We start from the raw sequence: 22,262 nt of genomic DNA, 5'->3' as shown, positions 1-22,262 counted from the left end.
GTTTGTCCCAACTTTGCATAATCTGCAAACAACTGAATATCTCCATCTAAATCTTCACCAATATCATTAATATACAAATTAAATAGCAATGGCCCTAAAATAGACCCCTGAGGCACAACCCTAGTAACTTTCCTTTTCCTGGATATCGCTCCCCCCCATACAGAACTTGCTGATACCTATCAGACTGCCAGTCTCCAATCCAATGCATCAATTCTAATATCCAACCCCATCCACTGTAGTTTGACTATCAACTTATCATGTGGTAACCTATCAAAAGTCTTTGCAAAATCTAAGTATATTACTGTATATCCTTCTCCTCTGTCCATAGGAGTCACCTTATTGTAATAAGTAAGTAGATCATACCTCCCTTTAGCAAATCCATGCTGTCCATCAAAGATAATACCATTGTTGTCAACCCAATTCTGGATCCTAGTTCTCACAAGCTTCTCCAACAACTTAACTACAACACCTGACACACACAGATAGGCCTATAGTTTGATGCTTGAGTTCTATCACCTCCTTTATGAAGTGGCACAATCTTGTCCCCCTTCCAATCCTTAGAAACTTGACCCAGTGCAAAACTCATATTAAAAAAAATATGTCAAAGCCGATATCAGCTCCCTTGCACATTCCTTCAGAATACGTGGTGATATATTATCAAGTCCCATAGCCTTATTTCCATCTATTTTGCTCAACTCCACATACACCTCTTGCTCACTTACAGTCAGTCTCTCTTTCCCATCATCAACTGCTCTCAATCTCTCAATGAAGTCACATTCACAAGATTGAAAGACCTTTATGAACTGCTCATTAAGTATCTCCACCACACCTTCTGCAACAGCTGTCTTTCTCCAATCAATGTCATCCTTCCATAATCATTCTTTCTTTTGCTGGCTACATATCGAAAGAACTCCTTATAATTCTTTTTGGCTGCATTAGCTAACTGCTGTTCATACCTCTCTTTAGCTACCCTCACTAACCAAATCACCCACCTTGCATGGTCTTTGTAGTTCTCATGGAATTGGTTATTTCCACTCCTCTGATGCTGCCTCCATAATACTCTTTTTCCCTGTATTGCATGCTTAATCTCTTTATTCATCCATTTCACACCTACCTTATTTAACCTTCTCACCTTTTGGAATACATTTAGACATTGCATCTACTAGATAGATTTTGAAAACCCCCAAGCTGCATTAATCTCTTTTCCAATCTAATATCCAACCCCATCCGCTCCGGTTTGACTATCAACTTATCATGCGGTAATATATCAAAAGCCTTTGCAAAATCTAAGTATATTACTATGTATCCTTCTCCTATATCCATGGAAGCAGTCACTTATTGTAATAACTAAGTAGATTACTAAAACATGACCTCCCTTTAGTAAATCCATGCTGTCCATGAAAGATAATACCATTGTTGTCAACCAAATTCTGAATCCTAGTTCTCACAAGCTTCTTCAACAACTTAACTACAACACTTGACACAGAGATAGGCCTATAGTTTAATGCCTGAGTTCGATCACCTCCTTTACGAAGTGGCACAATCTTGCCCTCCTTCCACTCCTTAGGAACTTGACCCAGTGCAAGACTCGTGTTAAAAAAATATGTCAAGGCCGGCATATTCAACTCCCTGGCACATTCCTTCAGAATACGTGGCGATATATTATCAAGTCCCACAGCCTTATTAACGTCTAATTTACTCAACTTCCCATACACCTCTTACTCACAGTCAGTCTCTCCTCCCCATCAACTACTCTCAATCTATCCATGAAGTCACATTCACAAGATTGAAACACCTTTATGAATTGCTCATTTAGTATCTCCACCACACTTTCTTCCACAGCTGTTTTTATAACATTTTCTCCAATCAATGTCATCCTTCCATAATCATTCTTTCTTTTTCCAGCTAAATATCGAAAGAACTCCTTAGGATTCTTTTTGGCTTCATTAACTAACTGCTGTTCATACCTCTCTTTAGCTACCCTCACCAACCAAGTCACCCTCCTTGCCTGGTCTTTGTAATCCTCATGGAATTGGTTATTTCCACTTCTCTTATGCTGCCTCCATAATGCCCTTTTTCTCTGTATCGCATACTTAATCTCTTTATTCATCCATTTCACACCCACTTTATTTAACCTTCTCATCTTTGGAATGCATTTAGACATTGCATGTACTAGATAGTTTTTGAAAATCCCCTGCCCCAAGCTGCATTGATCTCTTTTCCAGCTAACACCTCATTCCATGCTATACCTGCAAGCTGTCTCCTGAATTCTTCATAATCACCCCCTTGTAGTTCCACATATAACCTTTTCTTACAGAGGTCCTCACACTGCCGGCAACCACCCAGGTAATCACCTCATGGTCACTCTCACCAATTGGTGGATGATTTGACACTTCATTTATAATTACATCCTTTGATGAGATGGCCAAATCCAAGCCCCTCAATCCTTGTGTGCCCTCTGTTACATACTGTCTGAGGTAGTTATCCCTCAAAAACTCAAGAAACTCATTTTCTTTACTTCTGGTTGCTATCTCATCATTCCAGTCTGTATTGCCATAATTAAAATCGCCCATAATGATCACTCTTTTCTTATTGTTTCAAATAACTGTACTGCAGATGTCCTATGATACTTAGGACAAAATATTTAGTTATTAAAATCTTATTACTGTGGTCATGTGTGTATGTTTATCATGAATGCTCCACAGGTTTCATTATACGGGGTGGCCATAAATTAACTTTCCCTCTTTGGAGGTATCTGTAGCTAAAACTAATACATGGAATGAGACCACATTTTACATTAAGACTTTTGAAGGCATGGGGAGATGAATTCCACAAAAAAAAAGACTTAGTACCAGAAGTCGCAAACAGGGGCGTAGCCAAAAGCAGTCAAATATTTGCAGTAAACGCAGGGAAAAAGGATTATGCAAATTTTACTGTGCATACGTGACAGTAGTACCACCAATTCCACTTAAAAAGGGATTGGGAACGTTCAGGCAGTTATTCGAATGACTGACGAATTGTGCTCAATATACATCCTACTGTAAAAATAATCATAATTTAAAATTCTGAATATTTTTACGTATTGTTTATGTTAGAATGTTTATTAGTTTTAGTTTCATAACATGCATTGTCGGCACTTGCGATGTGCCCGTTATTAATTTCAATAACGGGCACATCGCAATTAATAAGATCACTATTCTTGATATTTCCCCATAATGTGAAACCCAGCTCCTAGGAGCTGTATTACTGTTCTACATTATGAGTGAGAGAAGGTCACTACCCAGACCGGTTTCAACCTTTATTGAGGTCTCATCAGTGAGTAGGTAGACCTAGAAATACCAAGTTTGTAGCAAACAAACTTGGTATGGGGGTAGTGACATTTTCTCACTCATAATGTAGAACAGTAATACAGCTCCTAGGAGCTGGGTTTCACATTATGGGGAAATATCAAGAATAGTGATCAGAGCTTGCTCCACCCTTACCATGAGTTGTCTCAGTGTTGCACTCCCTAAAGGGTCAGTTGTAACACTATCCAGGTATTTGCTTACGCTTGGACTCGCCGAACTTTATATATTTACTATATTCGGCATGAAACTCTTTGAGTTTCTTATTCGGCTATGAAACAATATGGGATGTAATATCCCTTAACTTAAATAAATTATACTTAGTTTCTTGCTTGCCACTTTCATGGAGTGCGCATGCTCGCCGAGAAGTTTGATGTGTGATTGACAGCTGACAGAAAGCGTTCGGTATCAGAGTAATGGGTATAAACAAGAAGAGTGTGTTCGGAAAGAAATTAGAACACAGGCCGACAGATATTTAGATTCAGAGGGATTTGAGTTTTTTTATGTGACAGTCAGAGGAAAATCAATAGTATATTCCGAAAAAGGAATCGCGAAACTATGAAGTTTCAAAGTGGAATAAGTATTGATAAATAAAAAAAAATATTGCTATAGATCGTTTTAAAAGGAAAATTCCAGGAAACGCTAATTGGAAGAATTATAGTAGATTCCGAAAAGGGAATCGTAGAACTGTAAGTATGTAAAGTGGAAGAATTAAGACTGTCATTAAGCATTAGTGAATAAAATAAGAAGTTGCTATTTACGTTCTAAAGGAATGTTCAAGAAAACTCTGATTAGGAAGTTTCATCTTTCTTAAGGACGCCGAATCTAATTATTATTTCTACTGGAAAGGAGACAGAATTGAGTTAGGAAGAATTAATGTGTGCTACATAAGTGATGATAAAGGATCCTATGAAAATGAAGAATAAAGTCATCATATATCTTCAGAAAAGGGCCTTGAAACAGAGAGAAACTGGCTATGAACATTTTGTCATTGTGAAAACAAAGTATTTAGTCTTAAATGTAAGTTTATTTTTAAAAAGGGCTTGGATCCAATTAATTTGTAGTTAGTTATGTAATATTTGTTTGAAGTGTATATATATTGTTTTTGTTATATTAAATGTATTTATTTTGCATTTTGGTCTTGAGTCAGTGATTTATTTGGATTCTGAAAGAAATAGTAAAAAAGGAGGACGTTGCAATTTCGGAGTGAACCCTTGTGCATATATAGGTACACTCGGGAATAAAAAAAAACTGTTGAAAAGAGATCTCTATAGACTGGATTAATATTATGATAATATCCTCTATATAAAAATCTCTAATTATTAAGACTACCTTGCCTCAGCATGCTTTACTTGTTAAGTTGTTTTACCTTAAACATGGCAATGCCGAAGCAGCCCTTCGGGAATTTACTAGGCTTCATAACCTGCATACAGGTCCTATGTCAGCTGCAGCACTGAGAGCTATGAATAAGAAGCTGTAGAGCATGTCGCACACTGGATGAAATTTGTTGTACACAAAAAAGGTCAGCACATTGAAAATCGTGTTCTGGTCCATGGGACCCTGATTCTGATGAATAAAACATTATTTTCTGTGAGTTCAATCACTACATTAATTTCTGTGTCTCTTGCAAGTTGTTGTTTTAGTTTAATTATTATTATTATTATCATTGTAACATGCCACATATCTAGCTGGAATGAGTGATGCGGCTGTTGCTTACACCGTCAAAATGTTATTATTCCATTTTATCTGCCTTTAATGTAATTATCCGCTTGTTTTTTTGGCTCCACCAGCGCCAAAATTTCCCCTATTGGCGACTTTTGGTACTAAATCTTTTTTTCGCAGAAATCATCTCCCCATGCCTTCAAAAGTCTCACTATAAAATTTGGTCTCATTTTGTTTATTGATTTTAGCTACAGATGTCTCCAAAGAGGGAAAGTTATTTTATGGCCACCCTGTACAACAAAAACCAGAGGAATGCTGCAATATTGAAGAGAATACTGACCAGAGAAAAAAAAGGGTGGTGATTCCATTGCATAAAGTCCTAATCAAATCATATCTGGATTATTGTGCTCAGATCTGGTCATCAGTATTTGAAGGAGATGAAGTAACTTTGAAGATGGTATAGAGGTGGATAACAAAAATTAAATGCGGATTGTGTAATGTTGTTACGAGGATAGACTGAAGGCATACAAAATGCAGAGTTTGGTAAATAGCAGAATGAAGGGTGGGGGGGGGAATATGATTAACACATTTAAGTTGTTAAGAGTTCCTTACAAGATTGATACTAGGGAGATTTTTCATGTGGTACAATAATGGAAAGAACAAGGACACAGGGCTATTCTTGGAAACTGCAAAAGGAAGTAGTGAGTAAGTAAGAAATAAATGTTCGCCATGAAGAGCTGAAGGAAAATGGAATGCACCGCGTGAGAGGATGGTGAGAGTAGAGACAGTGAATGAGTTTAAGGACAGGTATGACAGAATTTTGTATTGTCTAAGTAGCAGACTTTCAACAATGAATCTTATGACATGGAGGTCTGGAATAATAATAATAATAATAATAATAATAATAATAATAATAGCATGCTATAGTTACTGTTCATAATTCATTGGTTTATCATTAAACAATGATTTATGAAATATATCATTGGTTTTTACCCTTTTTTTGTCTCAGTTACAATGTGAATGTGGCATCATCACCAGTCAGATAGAGAGAGAGAGAGAGATTAACTGACTTAGGGAACTTCACTTAGGAAATAGACAAATAGCATAGCATCTAGTGATATTCAGAGTGGATTAATCAGAACACCTATCATATTTCTTCAGTATTAAGAAGTCATAATGGTATATAAAACCACAATGTATAAAATGCTTTGTTTATTATTATTATTATTATTCAGGCCTCCATGGAGTCAAATGGCTTATCGTGGGAGGTCCTTACTAGGAAACACAAAGTCAATCATACCACTCCTTGAACTCATTGACCATTCTTGCTCTCACCACTCTATCAGGCAATGCATTCCATTGTTCAACCACCCTCCATGCAAAGAAACTACTCCTCACAGCTTCCTTTTGCAACTTCCAGGGATGGCCCCTTGTTACATCTTGAATGTGGACTGCAGAGTTTGGTGGACAGAAGAAGGAGGGGTGATATGATTGAGACTTTTAAACTGTTGAGAGGTGGTTATAGGGTTGACACTGGGGAGTTCTTTCGCTTGGTTGAACAGCGGGAAGGAGTCATGACAAGGGGCCATCCCTGGAAGTTATGAAAGGAAACTGTGAGAAAGAGGGTGAGGAGTGATTTCTTTGCATGGAGGGGTGGTTGAACCGTGGAATGCATTGCCTGATGGAGTGGTGAGAGCGAGAACGGTCAATGCATTTAAGGAGTGGTATGATAGACTTTGTATTTCCTATGAGGGACCTCCCTCGATGAGTCTTGAGAGACTTGTGTTTCTTAGAAAGGACCTGCCACGATGAGTCTTTTTACTCCATGGAGGCCTGAATAATAATAATAATAATAATAATTGCTGTTTTCTTATACCTGCATGTTACTGTAGGTTCAACACCCCTACCAGCCGAGGTGGATAAATAGAGAGCCAAAAATTGCACTTCTTACCCATGTTATTCAATAGGCACTACAGAATCATATCCATATTTAGCTGGACATCTACATACATCCTGACCGGTTGGAGGAGTAATGTTCAAAAAAATCACATGTAATGCAGTAGGAGCCATTTAGCCACATGTTGTGCAGTTTAAATTTCTGTAGTTTTGTAACTATTACACAAGTGCAAATGTTTTTGATGTTATATTCCTGAATTTATTTTATGGAAAAGATACACTTTTCCAAAACAAAAATTCTTTCATTCACAGTTGTTTTTTTTTACAAAAAAAATTTTTTTTTACAAAAAAATGCAATGCACTGATATTGCATTTTTTAAGTACTAAGAGAAGCAGGAAAAGATCAAAATTTATAAATGCAAAATCAATAATTAGACAAATATATCTTTTAAAGATTACATTTTGTTACCGGAACATGATTATGACCAGCTCCAGTCCAGTGATCAGGTCGGAGGTTAAGCCAAGTTGTCATAAACTGCTGCATTGTTGAGGAATCATGATCAAACAGATGAAATCCTGTAACATTTAATGCACCCAGTTCAATAGAGTGTTGTGTCCAGAACTCTTCACTAACCTATAAAATGAAATCTAAAGCTGTATTATTTTATTTCTGTTTTTTAATAAACAAACAGTTTGCAAACCTAAGTTTCTGTGGTTTATAGCTCTGTATGAAGTTTTTGGTATTGAGACCACATTATTATGTAATTAAAGAGTTGAATAAAAATAAGCAATTAAAATCTGACAAGTTTTGTAAGTTATACGACTTAGATCATCAGTATACTGGTAAAATCAATAATTATCCAAATATATCTTTTAAAGATTAGATTTTGTTACTGGAACATGATTATGACCACTTCCAGTCGAGTGATCAGGTCAAAGGTTAAGCCAAGTTGTCATAAAATATTGAATTGTTGAGGAATCATGATCAAACAGGTGAAATCTTTAGGCTTTTGTTGTGTAAAACTTTTAGGTACCAGTGCCTTTGATGATGCAAGTCATATAACTTACAAAACTTGTTGGGTTTTAATTGCTTATTTTTATTAAACTCTTTAATTTCATCAAAAACTTCCCACAAAACAAACAGTTTGTTTTATTATGACCTGGCTAGCAGAATGGTTAGCATATCTGCTCTCCAGCAAAAACGCTGCGGGTTCAAATCCCACCATGTTTGAGATTGTCCGTGAAAATACTAGTGGTGGTAGACAGTAAATAGATTTGGTGTAGATGATGTGATTTACTGTAGTTGGAGGATTGAGTGGTGGAGACGGAGAGTTGCAGAGTCGGTGTCCTCCCTCGATGAGTCTTTGGACTCCCTGCAGGTGTCGTAATACTAATAATAATAATTATTATTTTAATGAGAATATTCTCATGAAGAAACTAGAAAACACAAGGGTAGATTAATCTTTTCTGTCCAGCACCTATTCAAATATAGTCTGCTCTTGTCATGGACTAAATCAACATTTTATTATAGCTGAATTTTTACTATATTCAACTTTTTTAAGCATACCATCAATGTTATATGCCTTTGGCCATCACTTTTCGGGTAGTTTGTTATGGATGCATCATATCTCTTCTGATATGGTCGGAACTTTGCAAAAATATATGATAGAATATTGTGGGCAAATATGTTATATGAAATGGAGCAAGAAACATCTAGAATTTCCAATTTTAAATCCCTTTGCTCAATTCATAGCATTTTCTATTTTAAAATTTGTAACTTCATAAATTTATGATCAAGCAATGCATTTCTTTTTAATGAAATCATACAAATATATCTGTCTCACTGTTATTTCACTTAGTTCAAAAGCAACAAAATAAATAAATAAATTATTTTGTCATCACTTATCAAAGTACTGGCATACCCTAGAGCATGCTAAAGCTTAAAGACCACTAAAATTCACTTATGAACAGTTGTTGGAAGTTTTTTCACTTGGTTATACTATAAATTAAAGATGAAAGATTAAAGTATATAAATTAAAGATTTCATCTTTAATTTATATTTGTTGGAAGTTTTTTGAAAAAAATTCCAACAACTATCTCTAATACAGAGTATTTTAATAATAAGGTGTGACATCTTTTAGCTACTTGTATATGAAAATATGACTTCTGTATTACTTCAACCTTGGTATCACCTCTTGGTCTGGCTCCCACTGATGAGACCTCAATTAAGGTCTAAACCGGTCTGGGCAGTTACCCTTCCCATAATGCATAGCATTATACATGTCCATAAAGATATGTGCTTTGCATTATTATTATTATTATTATTATTATTATTCAGGCCTCCAAGGAGTCAAAAGACTCATCGAGGGAGGTCCTTCCTAAGACATAACGTCTGTCAAGACTCATCGAGGGGAGGTCCCCCCCTGAGAAACACAAAGTCTATCATACCACTCTTTAAACTCACTGACCGTTCTCGCTCCCACCACTCCATCAGGCAATGCATTCCATGGCTCAACCACCCTCCATGCAAAGAAACCACTCCTTACCTTTCATTACATACAGTAACTTCCAGGGATGGCCTCTTGTCATCATGCCTTCCTGCTGTTCAACCAAGCGAAAGAACTCCCCAGTGTCAACCCTGTAACCACCTCTCAACAGTTTAAAAGTCTCAATCATATCACCTCTCCTTCTTCTATCCACCAAACTCTGCAGTCCACATTCTCTCAGCCGATCCTCATAACTATCCTTGTACAGTCCTGAAACCATCTTTGTCATCCGTCTTTGTATCCTTTCCACAGTTAATTTATCCCCTTCAAATCCTGGGGACCAAATCTGAGAACAATAGTCCAAGTGTGGTCTGATCAGAGACTTATACAACGGAATGTTAACCCTCTTATCTCTGCAGGTCAGCGTTCTTCTCATTACTGCAGCAATCCTCTGTGTTACCTTCACCCCTTTGCAATATATCCTTTGAATTTCAGGTTTCTATCAATCATCAACCCCAGATCTCTTGTCTCCCCTACTTCCTCCAGTATAACTCCTCCCATAGAGTATGCAGCATCCCATCGATGTTTCCCAAACCTCAAGACCTTACATTTTGCTGCATTAAACTGACACCCCCATTCATTTGCCCATCTATCTAGCTTATTGAAATCCTCTTGCAGGGCTACCACATCTGCACTATTACTAATAATCCTTCCCAGCTTCGCATCATCCGCAAACAACTGAATATCCCCCTGCAATCCACTGGCTATGTCATTGATATAAAGGTTAAACAATATAGGTCCTAGTACTGAGCCCTGTGGGACCCCACTTGTAACCCTCTGCCTCCTGGAAACTGCTCCACCATACACAACTCTCTGATACCTATCGGACAGCCAATCCTGAATTCAGTTGACCAATCTGACATCCAGACCCATGTGCTGCAACTTAAATATCAGCTTATCATGTGGCACCCTGTCAAATGCCTTCGCCAAGTCTAAGAAAATTGCAGTATATGCCTTTCCCTCATCTAATGTTCTTGAAACTTTATTATAAAAGGCTAGCATATTGCTAAAACAAGAGCGTCCTTTCACAAATCCATGTTGATTCTCACAGATAACATTACCCTCATCTGCCCAATGCTGTATACGGTCTCTCACTACTTTCTCCAAGATCTTAACAACTACTGATGACACACAGACTGGCCTATAATTAGACACTTCCAGTCTGTTACCACTCTTATGCAATGGCACTATCTTACCTTCCTTCCATTCCCTGGGCACCTTTGCCAAAGCCAGACTTTCATTGAAAAGCCACGTTAAAGGCACTGTCAATTCCCTAGCACATTCTCTCAAAACTCGTGGTGAAATACCATCCAGTCCCACAGCTTGTGGGATACTAATGGGATACTAAGGGATACCATTATGGGATACTAAGGCAAGTGATGTGAAGTCAATAGCTTCTATATATGAGTTGCCCAGTCCTGAAAATAGTTCAGGCACAAACTTTGTTTGCTTACACTTGGATAAAGGAATTAAACCAAGAATATAATTTCTTGGCATCTTTAATTTATCACTTATGAACAGTTTACCAGAACAATTCATATTAATGAATTGTTCTTTACTGAAAAAGTGGGTTCCAATTACTGAAACAGCACTGTATTTTATCTATCTTTTTTTTTGGGGTGGGGGGGAGACTTAAAGCCATTTGCTGAAGAAGTGTGATATACATAATGGTGTTCAGCAAAAAGAGCTATATCACTGGAGCTTTGGCCCTTTGTATGTTGTCAAATAAGACCCCAAAGAAAGTAACCTTTAAAACTACTTTTCAACTAAAGTTCAGTTAACAATTTCATATAGAGGTTGCTGGACTTTTTCTTCTCAAAAACAAGTTTTTTATTCCAAAATATAGACAACTTGTAGGAGCACAGATGCAATTTCTTAACTGCATCTGTGTAATTAAGAAAATTAATTAATAAGAAATCCTATCAGATTTAATTCGAGTTATACAAAATCAAATACTTGGTAATGACAGACCATTAAGTTTTACAAGTAAGGGTGAATAAGATAAAATGAGCATTGCACAGATAGGTGATGATGCAATTTACACTACAATACTCCTGGACACTGTAAAAACATTTGATAGGATATCACACAGAATCTATTATATAAGATAGAGCAATGGGAATGGATATAAAGCTGACAGCATGAATAAGAGAGAGAGAGAGAGAGAGAGAGAGTGGCAGAGAGACAGATATCTAATAGTGGTATATGATGGAATAGAATCCAAGAGATGGTAGTGACCAGCAGCATGCTGGAGAATGCTATATTAAAGCTGCTGCTGTACCTATATCATTAATGTACAATAATTATATAGGTTATTAATGATATAATAATGATATTAATGAATAATTTAAGGAGGAATATTCAATTGTTTGCTGATGATGTACTCATAAATCTGGGGAGGACAATAGTTAACAGAAATAATATGGAGATCATACAGAATAATTTAATAGGTTGACGGCATGGGTCAAAGATTACAGCTACAAGCTTAATGTGTAAGGTTACAACAAACTCTGGGATGAAAAGATACAAGCTGTATACTGCATTGATAGAAGTAGATTGCAGGAAATTGATTTGGAAATGATGAGAGGACATATTACAAAAATAGGTAGCAAAATTATATGTCATGTGACTATTAGATCCATCATTATTTCAAAGCCAAATGTAAAAACTATGACAGTTTTGCCTTGAGAGAGCAATAAGTTGACCTCTAGTATAAGGTAAGTTGACCAGAGAGCTTATGGGAATACATTCCCCCAGCATTCACAAGTTGCATTAGTATGGACCATATAGAAGATATAGGCACTGCCCAAGCATTTATATTCACCTTTTATTGGTCCATTTTGATAATTTCACTGACCTGACAGCTTTTACGAACTGATTTTGTTCTCTCAGAGATCAGGTAGATACTTAAGTAAAGCCCTCTCTAAAAATTAGGCTATCCCCCAGACCACTCCCCATGAGTGACCGAAAGATCGTCGAACTCATCGTTGGTTCCACTCAGTAACAGGCTCACCCTACCACTGAGCAGAATCGCTCATATTCCAGGGAAAAGCATCCACTGACAAAGCCCCACACAGGCCATGCCGGAAAACACTTTCCCCGGAGACTCAAATTGCTCTCTCAAGGCAAACCCTTGGAAATCTGTCTCCCCCCCCCCCTCACCAGGAGCGAAATTCCGGAAGAAACCGTAAGAGAGCAAAAACTCTCGTTCGGTACTAAGGAACTTGAAATGTTAGAGGGATGTATTTTTCATAAGCAAACTCTTGGTCGGTGCACAAAAGTAATTGCTAAAATAAAGAGCCAAAAGGCTTCAGTTCAGCGATGTAAAATTATATAAGTCAAGTGGATATTAGATTCAACATTATTTCAAAGCCAAATAGTAGAAACTATGACAGTTTTGTAAGCTCTCTGGTCAACTTACCTTACAAAACTGTCATAGTTTCTACATTCAGCTTTGAAATAATGTTGGATCTAATAACCACTCGACTTATATAATTTTACATCATCAAACTGAAGCCTTTTGGCTCTTTATTTTAGTAATAGGTAGAAAAGCTCAAAAGATCATTTGGATGCTGAAGAACACATCGACCTATAGAGATAAGAAGGTTATCATCCCTCTTTATAAGGCTCTGATATGGCTACATCTCAGTCACTATGAACATATCTGATTGCCTGAATTTCTTGGATATGTGAAAGTGCAGGAGAGGATACAGAAATGAGTGTAGGAGTAATGAGTAATGAGTGTATGAATTGTTATGGTTATTTATTAATGCCAGGAGTATCAGAAATAAGGGAGATGAAACTGTTGCATTGATTGGGTTTATTATTATCATGATTATTATTTTCTTGGTCCCAATGGAGTCATAAGACTCATCATGACAGGCCAATACTAGTAAACACAAAGTCTATCATACCACTCCTTAAACTCATCCGCAGTCTGCAAGTTCATCATCCTCTCAAGCAATACATTCCATGGTCCTACCATTCTCCATAAAAAAACTTACTTCTTATGCTTTTACTCACCGCCTTCTTTTACTTCCAGGAATGAGAGACTAACATTCTACCAGAAGCAAAAACTTACTTCTTATGCTTTTACTCACCACCTTCTTTTACTTCCAGGAATGAGAGACTAACATTATACCATAAAATATCCTCAGTGTTAATATGATAATATCTCTTCAAAAGCTTAAATGCCTTAATCATACCCCCCCCCACATTTTGCTTTCTATTCACCAAACTCTGCAGTCTGCATGCCCTCAGTCAGAAAATATTACATGCTTTATATAATATTGATGGTACTAGTTTACAGGAAATTGATGAAGCTAGAGATCTGGGGTGATGGTGGATAGAGATTTGAAATTCAGAGGGCATGTTGCAAGAGTTGGCAAAATAGCTCAGAGGATTACTTGGATGAGAAGTTATTATCCCTCTTTAAAAGGCTATGTATTGGCTACTGTGCAGATTTGGTCATCTGCATTTCTCTAGGTGGTGTGGGTTGCAGAGTTCAGCTGAGAGGTTGGAGGATAGGGGATATGATAGAAACTTATAAGTTACTAAAGGGATTCCATAAGATTTACACAAAAGAAATTTTTCAATACATAAGGAGAACACAAAGAGTCACCCTTGCTCTCAGTTTGCTCTAAGAGTGTGCAAACTAGGTTCTTTACTTGGAAAATGGTGAATGAGTGGAACAGAATGACAGAGTTTAAGGATATGTATGATAGGTATTGTATTAACAGATAGTGTGGTCTCTGATGATGGGTCATTTGACTCTATAGAGTGCCTTATTAACAGATAATGTGATCTCCCATGACGAGTATATTTTTTTCTTTATAAATGATTTATAAATGATAATAAAACAAAAGAGAAGAGAAGAGAAATTTGGGGACAACCATAGTTAATATAGTTCCAAACTCAGAGACAAACATTATTATTATTATTTTGTGATGCCTCCAAGGAGTCCAAAGACTCATTGAGGGAGGACACCTACACTACAACTCTCCATCTCCACCACTACATCAAATGTCTACTATCATTATCATCTACATCAACACCATCTACTGCCCACCACCACCACCACCACTAGTATTTTTTGTCTGTAAATTGCATGCTTTCTGAAGGGCCAATTTGTCTGTATGTGGGATGAAAAACCTGAGTTTCTGGGAGAAAAATCCCTGTTGCCTCCTTATGAGATTGGCTAACTCACCTTCAGTTGAAAAAATCCATATAAAGATTCCTCCTGTCACAACGAGAATCGAACCTAAGCCTTTTCCAGTAGAATGACAGTATATTTCACCCTTCAGTCGAAGGGTGAAATATACTGTCATTCTTCCAATTGTGCTACAGAAATACTAATAAAAGTAATATTTTTAAAAAAATGACACAGAAAATTCAGAACAATAACTGAACAGAAATATAAGTAATCTTTAGGAATCAAGCTTTGCTTATGAACAAATACCCTGCAGATTTCTCTGAAACAGATTTCTTGTTTTTCAAACAAGAATTTACAGTTATGAAGAATTTCAGCCTGTTCTATTTAATCCAGCAACTAGACTGGACTGCCAATTCCACTAGACTGGACTTTTCTGGTTTTTAAGGAAATGAATGTAGACAGTCATAATGGAATATTTGGCAATTCTATTCTTCTATACTGAATTACACTTTATTAAAAAAATTATTAAATTCTGTAATGTCCTTCATTCTCAAAGGATGTATGCATGAAACTCATTTAATCCTTTTTTGTGAATCTGAATAGGTTTGGTAATTGCATTATTCAAGGTTAACTGTGAGCACTCAAGAAGATGTTGAAATGCATGTACATGAATGCCAAGGATAAGGAAAAAAAGGAAGAGTTTCTGACATTGGTCAGCTCAACTTGGACAAAAATCATAGACATCAGTAGGACCTGACTGACAGAAGTTGACATAGGGATAAAATATAAGAGATATTGCATTTTCAGAGGAGGATGAAGGAAATAGATGGGATAAAAGGTATTACTGATGACAGCTGAAGAACTGCAAACCACAAAAGTAGAAGTTAAAGAATATTTTAGGACTGAGCAAGACAAGTCATTTGAGGCCATCTGGTGCAAAATAAAGGCCAAAAGGACAAAATTATATTGCTAATTGCTGCTAATAGACCAGGGAGTGCAGAGGTAAAGGGTTCATGGCAAGAAGGAAATAGAATTTATAAAGTTAAGTAAGGGATAATTACATGAAATAGCATGTGATGGGCAGAACCAGGGAGTTGAAACTGCTGGATATGGTAGCAACATTAGAAGATATATCCATATCCAAGGTGGTCACTCAAATCAGGGAAAGTGATCACCGTGCAATCTTGTTCTGGGAGGTTACTAAGTGTGGAATTCTCAGTTAACTTTCTTGAAAGGAGTATATGAGAAACTACAAAGCTGGTGGTTATATGACAAACTTATGAAGCAGCTTGGAGCAGTGGCATAAGAATCTATAAGGAAAGAATGTCAGTAGTGCATAAGAAATTGTCAGGGATTGTTTAAGGAAAACAATATCAAACTGCACATCCAGTGTTAGGAGGATAAACTAAGTAGGATTTAAATGAATAGCAACATAAAACATGAGCTGCAAAAAATAAAACACTGTGGAGAGGATATAAAGAAAAAAAGTGATCTGCATGCCCGTAGATAAGAAGAGTAACCAGCAGGAAAAGGAGAGTTAAATCAGATTATAAAAGAAAATTAGCTAAGCAAGCCAACAAAATCATAAAGAATTTTTTTTCTACATAGAGTAACAGGAAGAATGATTATGAAAAAATAGTTCAATTATTAATGATCACTTGCAAGGCCATATCATCCAAGTGGAGATATTGCAGTTGCCAATGTCAGATCTCACAAGAATCCAAGGCAGGATAATTCCATTACATAAAGGAGAAGACGCTATGACAGAAGTAACAAATTACAGTCTAATCGGTATATCAGCAGTGGTGGTTATGGTATTGGAAAACTTGATTAAAGTTAACAATCTGCTTCCAATAAAATTCAGGAATGGGCAAACAGGAATATGGTATTCTATGGTGGGCAGCATAGCTTTGTAAAAGGTAGGCTCTGCTTTAGTAATTTACTCATATTTTATAATAGAGTGCCAGAAGAACTAGATAAAGGAAATGGCTATAGCAGAATATTCACACTGAAAACTATTACATAAATTTGAGCAAAGGAATAGATATGAAGTTGGTAACATGGTTATTGGGAAGGGGGGGGGGAGGTAACATCAGCTTTCTCTCTGATATCTGATATCTCTCTGTCTGTGATATCTCTCTGTCTAAGAGAATGAGGGTGACTAGTTAAGTGCCTTAAGGCTTTGTACTAGAGCCACTAGTGTTTAATTTGTATATTAATGATATATGGAAATATGGAATTATTTCAATGGAAGTATTCAAATTCACCGATGATGCAAAACAGTTTGAAAATGAAAAGTGACCTTCATCTCCTGCAAGAGGAATTGGAAGTTCTCAGTAAGGAGGTTCTGGAAATTAAAACTGAGTTAATTGTGTTGAATAAAGAAATTAGGACTATGAAGATTACTTTAGCTGAAGTAACTAGAAGAGGATTAAGTAAGGGAGAGAGAGTCTTTGGTGAATGATGAAGTAATGAATAATATGGGAGTGATTGGAAGTCAACAGAATGAAAGCACAAGAGGTCCAGAAGAAATGAGATGTCGTGAAAGTGAGGGAGTGAGTAAAAGAGCGTTTAGAGAAAGTAATGAAATTAGGAGAGTCATGCTGAAGAGCGTAGAAAATGAGGCCGTGAGTGAGACTTGTTTGGATTTGAATGAAGTTATGAGTGGCACAATATATGGTGAGTCTATGATTAAGGGTATTGAGAGTGGTATGCCTGAGGAGTGCTTGGGTGGTGGAACAATAGAGAGAGTGACTTTAGCAGTAAAAAGAGGGCATGATGCAGAAAAGATGATAGTTATGGTGGGTACAAATGACCTGAATGGTAGTATAAATCAAGTAGCAAAAGATTTAAGAACACTGTTAGATATCGTGAAGAAGAAAAGTGTCAAAGGGAGGATTGTGTGTGTTGCCTCATTTTGACAATTATGAGTTAAGTAGACGAGCGATGATAATGAATGATATGATTGCAAGAATGTGCAAAAAAGAGTCTGGAATTTGTTCATAATCGGAGTGTGTTTGAGGAAAAAGATAGCTATATGCAGGAGATGGATTGCATCTGAACATGGAAAGTCATAAGTGATTGAAGAAGTTACTGTTTTCTGAATAAGTTGAAGTAATTGGGCAAGCAAACTAAAATTGAAAAGGTTGAGTGTAAGGGGGGGGGGAAACTTATGCAGTGAATGTAAATTTGTTGATCCTTATTCACGGAATAAATTGCAGAATAGAGTGATAAAAATCGGCATGGGACTACTGAAATTAGTGACTTGTATATCAGTTCTAAAGCTGGTACAAGAACTAAAGGATATCTGCAATTTTTTGTATACTAATGCAAGAAGCATTAGAAATAAGAGGGAAGAATTTTTGGCATTAGTCAGTGCAATCTCACCAAAAGTTGTAGGCATTAGTGAAACTTGGCTGTCAGCAGATGATGCGGTTACTGAAATTGAATGTGATGAGTACAGTATTTTCAGGGAGGATAGAGAAGATAGAACAGGGGGAGGAGTACTGTTGATGATAGCTGATGAGGAGTTGCAGCCAAAGAAAGTAGTATATCAAGAGGACAGACATGCGAATGATAGTTCATTTGAGGCGGCCTGGTGTGAAATAGTGACCAACGCAACCAAATATACAGTTGGTTGCTGCTATAAACCAGGGGAGGTAGAGGGGTGATATTGAATTCATGCATCAGCAAATTAGTGCAAATGAGTGCAGGATTAGTGATTATTATGGGGGATTTTAATTATGGTGATAGCAATTGGAAGGATGAAATATCACATAGCAAAAAGGAAATGGAATTCATACACTTTCTAAGAGATAATTACTTGAAACAGCACATAACTGAAGGGACTTGTAGTGTGAGAGTGTTGGACCTAGTCATTGGTTCAGAGGACATATGCATAAGTAAGGTATCCTCGTTACCTCCAATTGGTGAAAGCTATCATGTAGTATTGCCTTGGAAGGGTGCAAAATTTGTGGATTTCTTTCTTAAGAAGGGGTATATACGGAACTATTGATTAGGTAATTATAACAAGCTTTGGAGTGAGCTTACAGCTATCCCATAGCAGAACATATTGCAGGGGGAAAGATGTTGGCAGTGGATGGAATAAAATCAGCAGGTATCTGAGGAAGGCAATATCAGATTGTGTCCCCATGGTCAGGAAGACAAACAAGGTAGGCATTAGATGGATGAGTAGTAGTAGTATCAGGCTTGATCTGCAAAAACAGAAAATGTTATGGAGAATTTACAAGGAGAAAGGCAATCACTACACTAATGAGTAGTACAAGGCTCAAGCTAGGAAAGTTACCAGCATAGTAAGAAAAGCTAAATCAGATTATGAGAAGACCTTAGCCAATGAGATCAAGGGCAATCCCAAAGAGTTCTTCTACTATGTGACAAGTAAAAGGAAGAATGACTTTGGAAGGATAACTTTAGTGGGTGCTGATGGTATTGAGGTGACCAAATCAGATGTAATAGTAGAGTTACTGCGTGATCACTTTTTCAAAAGTCTATCCCAAGTGAGGATATCTCTGTACCTGCAGCAATAACTAATGTGAGAATTGAAGTTAATAAATCAGAGGTACTTAATATATTGGGGCATTTTGGGGTATCCTTTCTTTTAATGACTAAAATATTGCTCCAAATAAAAATTTCATTTATATCATGTGCATAAGATGACATCAGTTATGAAAATTCTAAGGCACAGGCCAGAAGAGTTGTAATTATTGCACAGAAAGCTAAGTTGAGTATGAAAAGACACTGGCTCTTCAAGCTGAAAACAATCCAAAAGCATTCTATCTTTATGTTGCAAGTAAAACAAAGCATGAACATGAAACTCTTGTCAATGTAGATGGTACGTGGGTGGCAGATGTAGAAGAGATTGTTCAGATTGACAAAAGCTTGGAATGCAATACACCCGACATAACAGTGGTTGAAAAAAGTGTAAATAAGCACAATCAGTTTATCAAAATATCAGTAACAGGAGATAGCCGAATAGACACAAACGAAACTGAAAAAATTACAAAGTATCGTGAGTTGCAAGTCAAAGTTGAACAAATTTGACAAAAGAAAATGAAGGTTGTTCCCATAATAATATGTGCTTTAGGCACCATCCCCAAAACATTGAAAAAACATCTAGAAGCACTCGAGTTAGATGGTTTAAAAACCGGCAGTTGCAAAAGGCTGCTTTGTTTGGCACAGCATTCATATTCAGAAGGTATTTCCACAACTCATAGGCTCTTGGAGCTAGGCTTGTGGAATATAACCAGTCTTTTATTTAAGGCCAAGGAAGCAAATGAAGTTTGGATGAATATTATATATATACATATACATATATTCATATTTATATTTACTGACTATAACCGAGACTAGAATAACAATTAAATTTATTCAAAACGCAAGTTTTGAATAAATCAGGAAATTGTTATGGACCAAGGAACAAGTCTAAGGAAATTGTTATGGACCCCTCATCACATAAATAATAACCTCAGCTATAATCTACCGGACTCTTTCAGCTCTGCTATCTGATATTGGCACACTCGTGAAATCAGACACACGCAGCTGCTTAACAATAGAACTTCAACAATTTAAGCATTTTGAATAAATTTAATTGTTATTCTAGTCTCGGTTATAGTCAGTAAATATAAATGTGAACATATCCCAATACCGAGTTAATACTACAAATTGCTATATACATATATACATATATAAGTTGATCGCATTTGGTTTATTAATAACAGTTTACATAACTCTAGGAATTAAGCTTTATGATATAATTTACTGTTTATAATTCGGCCTTTTCCATAAATATGGAATTTGGTCATGATTCTCGTGTGTCTGATATAGTAAAACAGTATAATTACTTGATTTAAAAGTTCAGGCAGCATCATTTTCAAATGTCCTATATATTAAATAATCTAGTTACTTCAATTAAGATTATTCATGCATTAAAAATATCATACATCCTTACCGGTTGCATTAATATGAAGTGATAATTTTGTTTTCCTACATGAATACTGTGAACATGCTTTACAAGGATTTCTTGAGAAAGTTTTGCATCAGTATCCAGAATGACATTTTTAAAATTATTTGAGTCTTCTTCCAAGTTGTATAAAATAGAAATGGCTTCATCTGCTGTATTTATTTGTTCTATTTTACTAACAGGAATTGGTAAAACTGCAGCTGTTAACTGCAAAATCCTTTCTAATTTTTGTGGTCCTGAAATTAAAAAATAGCCACTTTTGTTATATTCCTGAATTTTTAAAATTACATTTCATTCTGCTTGTTATAGTATTGCACATTATATTCAGCCACATAAAATGACTATTTCCCAGTTCATACTACAAACCTGTAATCTCTGACTACAAGATTCAATGGGTTAAGAATCTGAAACCAGACTTTTACCTTCTCTTTTCTTAAATGAGTTGATTATATTTTATTTCGACACTGTGGGATCAGCTCTGAGCTTGAAAAAACTGCAAAGAAAATACAGAATGAGTGTTTCTTCTGGAGCACAATTTTGGACTACAATAATGGAGGTCACCACCAACTTTCAACTAAGGCAATGTTCTTGCATTGCTTAGTTGAAACATTTGCAACATGACAGAAGGCACAACTTCCATCCATTCAAGAAGCAAATTTTCTGTATTTAGCAATACTAAAGTCCAATTTGGATTTGATTATGGCTGTTTACAAGCTTCAGTTCTGATGAGAATGAAGTTGCCAATTTTGCCTTGAGATGCTTGCAATATGGATTTTTCATCATTTTTTTTTAAGCATAGGAGGAATATTTCTTGGCGAGAACCTTTAGTACATACATACATACATATTGGTAAACTAAAATGTGGATGAGTGAGAATTTTGCATAGGGTATGCGATAAATATGTTATTCCAACAAGAATAATTCAAGTGGCTTGATTAGAGCAAGTGTTTCAATCAGGAGATTGGAAACAATAATTAACTGCAGAAAGGAAGCTAAGTAGATTATAATCACTTCACTAAAGAATATATATTGATTGGTGAAGGCTCATTTCATGATCTTCTATAAAAGATCAAGAAATGAGGAAGTTTGAGCACTATAAGGTTGCCAAACAATTGTGAGTAAAAAAGGATGTGAATAAACACAATTTGCAAATATGTCTTGTCAAGTGACCCCTCCATCCAGAAGGCTGGCTATTATGGATCTCCATATATTTCTGTCTTGCTCTCTGCATAGTTCAAGTTTAGCCAATCTTTTATGTTTTTAAACCATGTTTGTGTCACTGTCTTCCTTTCTTTCACTTTTCATCACTACTTCCCTCTAATAAATATTTCTGAAGACTTTCATGCCTCGCAATATGACCTTATATGATAGATTTCTTTTCTGTTCTTTATTATTTTCATTTTATTACCCATTCTCTCCAAAAATTCTTCATTTCACTTCTTTTTGAAGATCTCACAGATCTTCAATGTTATTCTATAATGCACATCTTCAAAGTGTCAATCCTTCTACTATCTTCTTATTTATTGTCCAAGTTTTTGCTCCATGGAGAAAAGTAGACCAAATTTAATTTAATCTAGTTCTTTTTGTTTTTTTTGCTTCTCCCTCTTGATAATAGTATTTTTATCAAGATGTTATTAATTATATTTTAATTATTTTTATCAAGAAGATATTAATAAAAATGT

General features: G+C 36.1%; 1 protein-coding gene across 2 annotated transcripts in view; it reads right to left on the bottom strand.

Annotated features, from left to right (window-relative positions):
- The window catches only part of LOC150104821 (glutamate receptor 1-like), a 301,010-nt gene that overhangs the window by 221,023 nt on the left and 57,725 nt on the right, over positions 1–22,262 (bottom strand). For both annotated transcript variants that reach the window (XM_090395997.1, XM_090395998.1), the window contains exons 4-5: positions 20,569–20,816; positions 7,372–7,536 (exon numbers count right to left, since the gene is read on the bottom strand). In XM_090395997.1, the coding sequence (XP_090252123.1) occupies positions 7,372–7,536; positions 20,569–20,816 (413 nt within the window). The remainder of the gene's footprint in view (positions 1–7,371; positions 7,537–20,568; positions 20,817–22,262) is intronic.

Source organism: Typopeltis vanoorti, chromosome 7 (genome assembly GCF_054136105.1).
Source record: "Typopeltis vanoorti isolate ZY-2024b chromosome 7, IOZ_Tvanoo_1.0, whole genome shotgun sequence".
NCBI classification, from domain to species: domain Eukaryota; kingdom Metazoa; phylum Arthropoda; class Arachnida; order Uropygi; family Thelyphonidae; genus Typopeltis; species Typopeltis vanoorti.
This window is presented reverse-complemented; position numbering and strand designations above follow the sequence as displayed.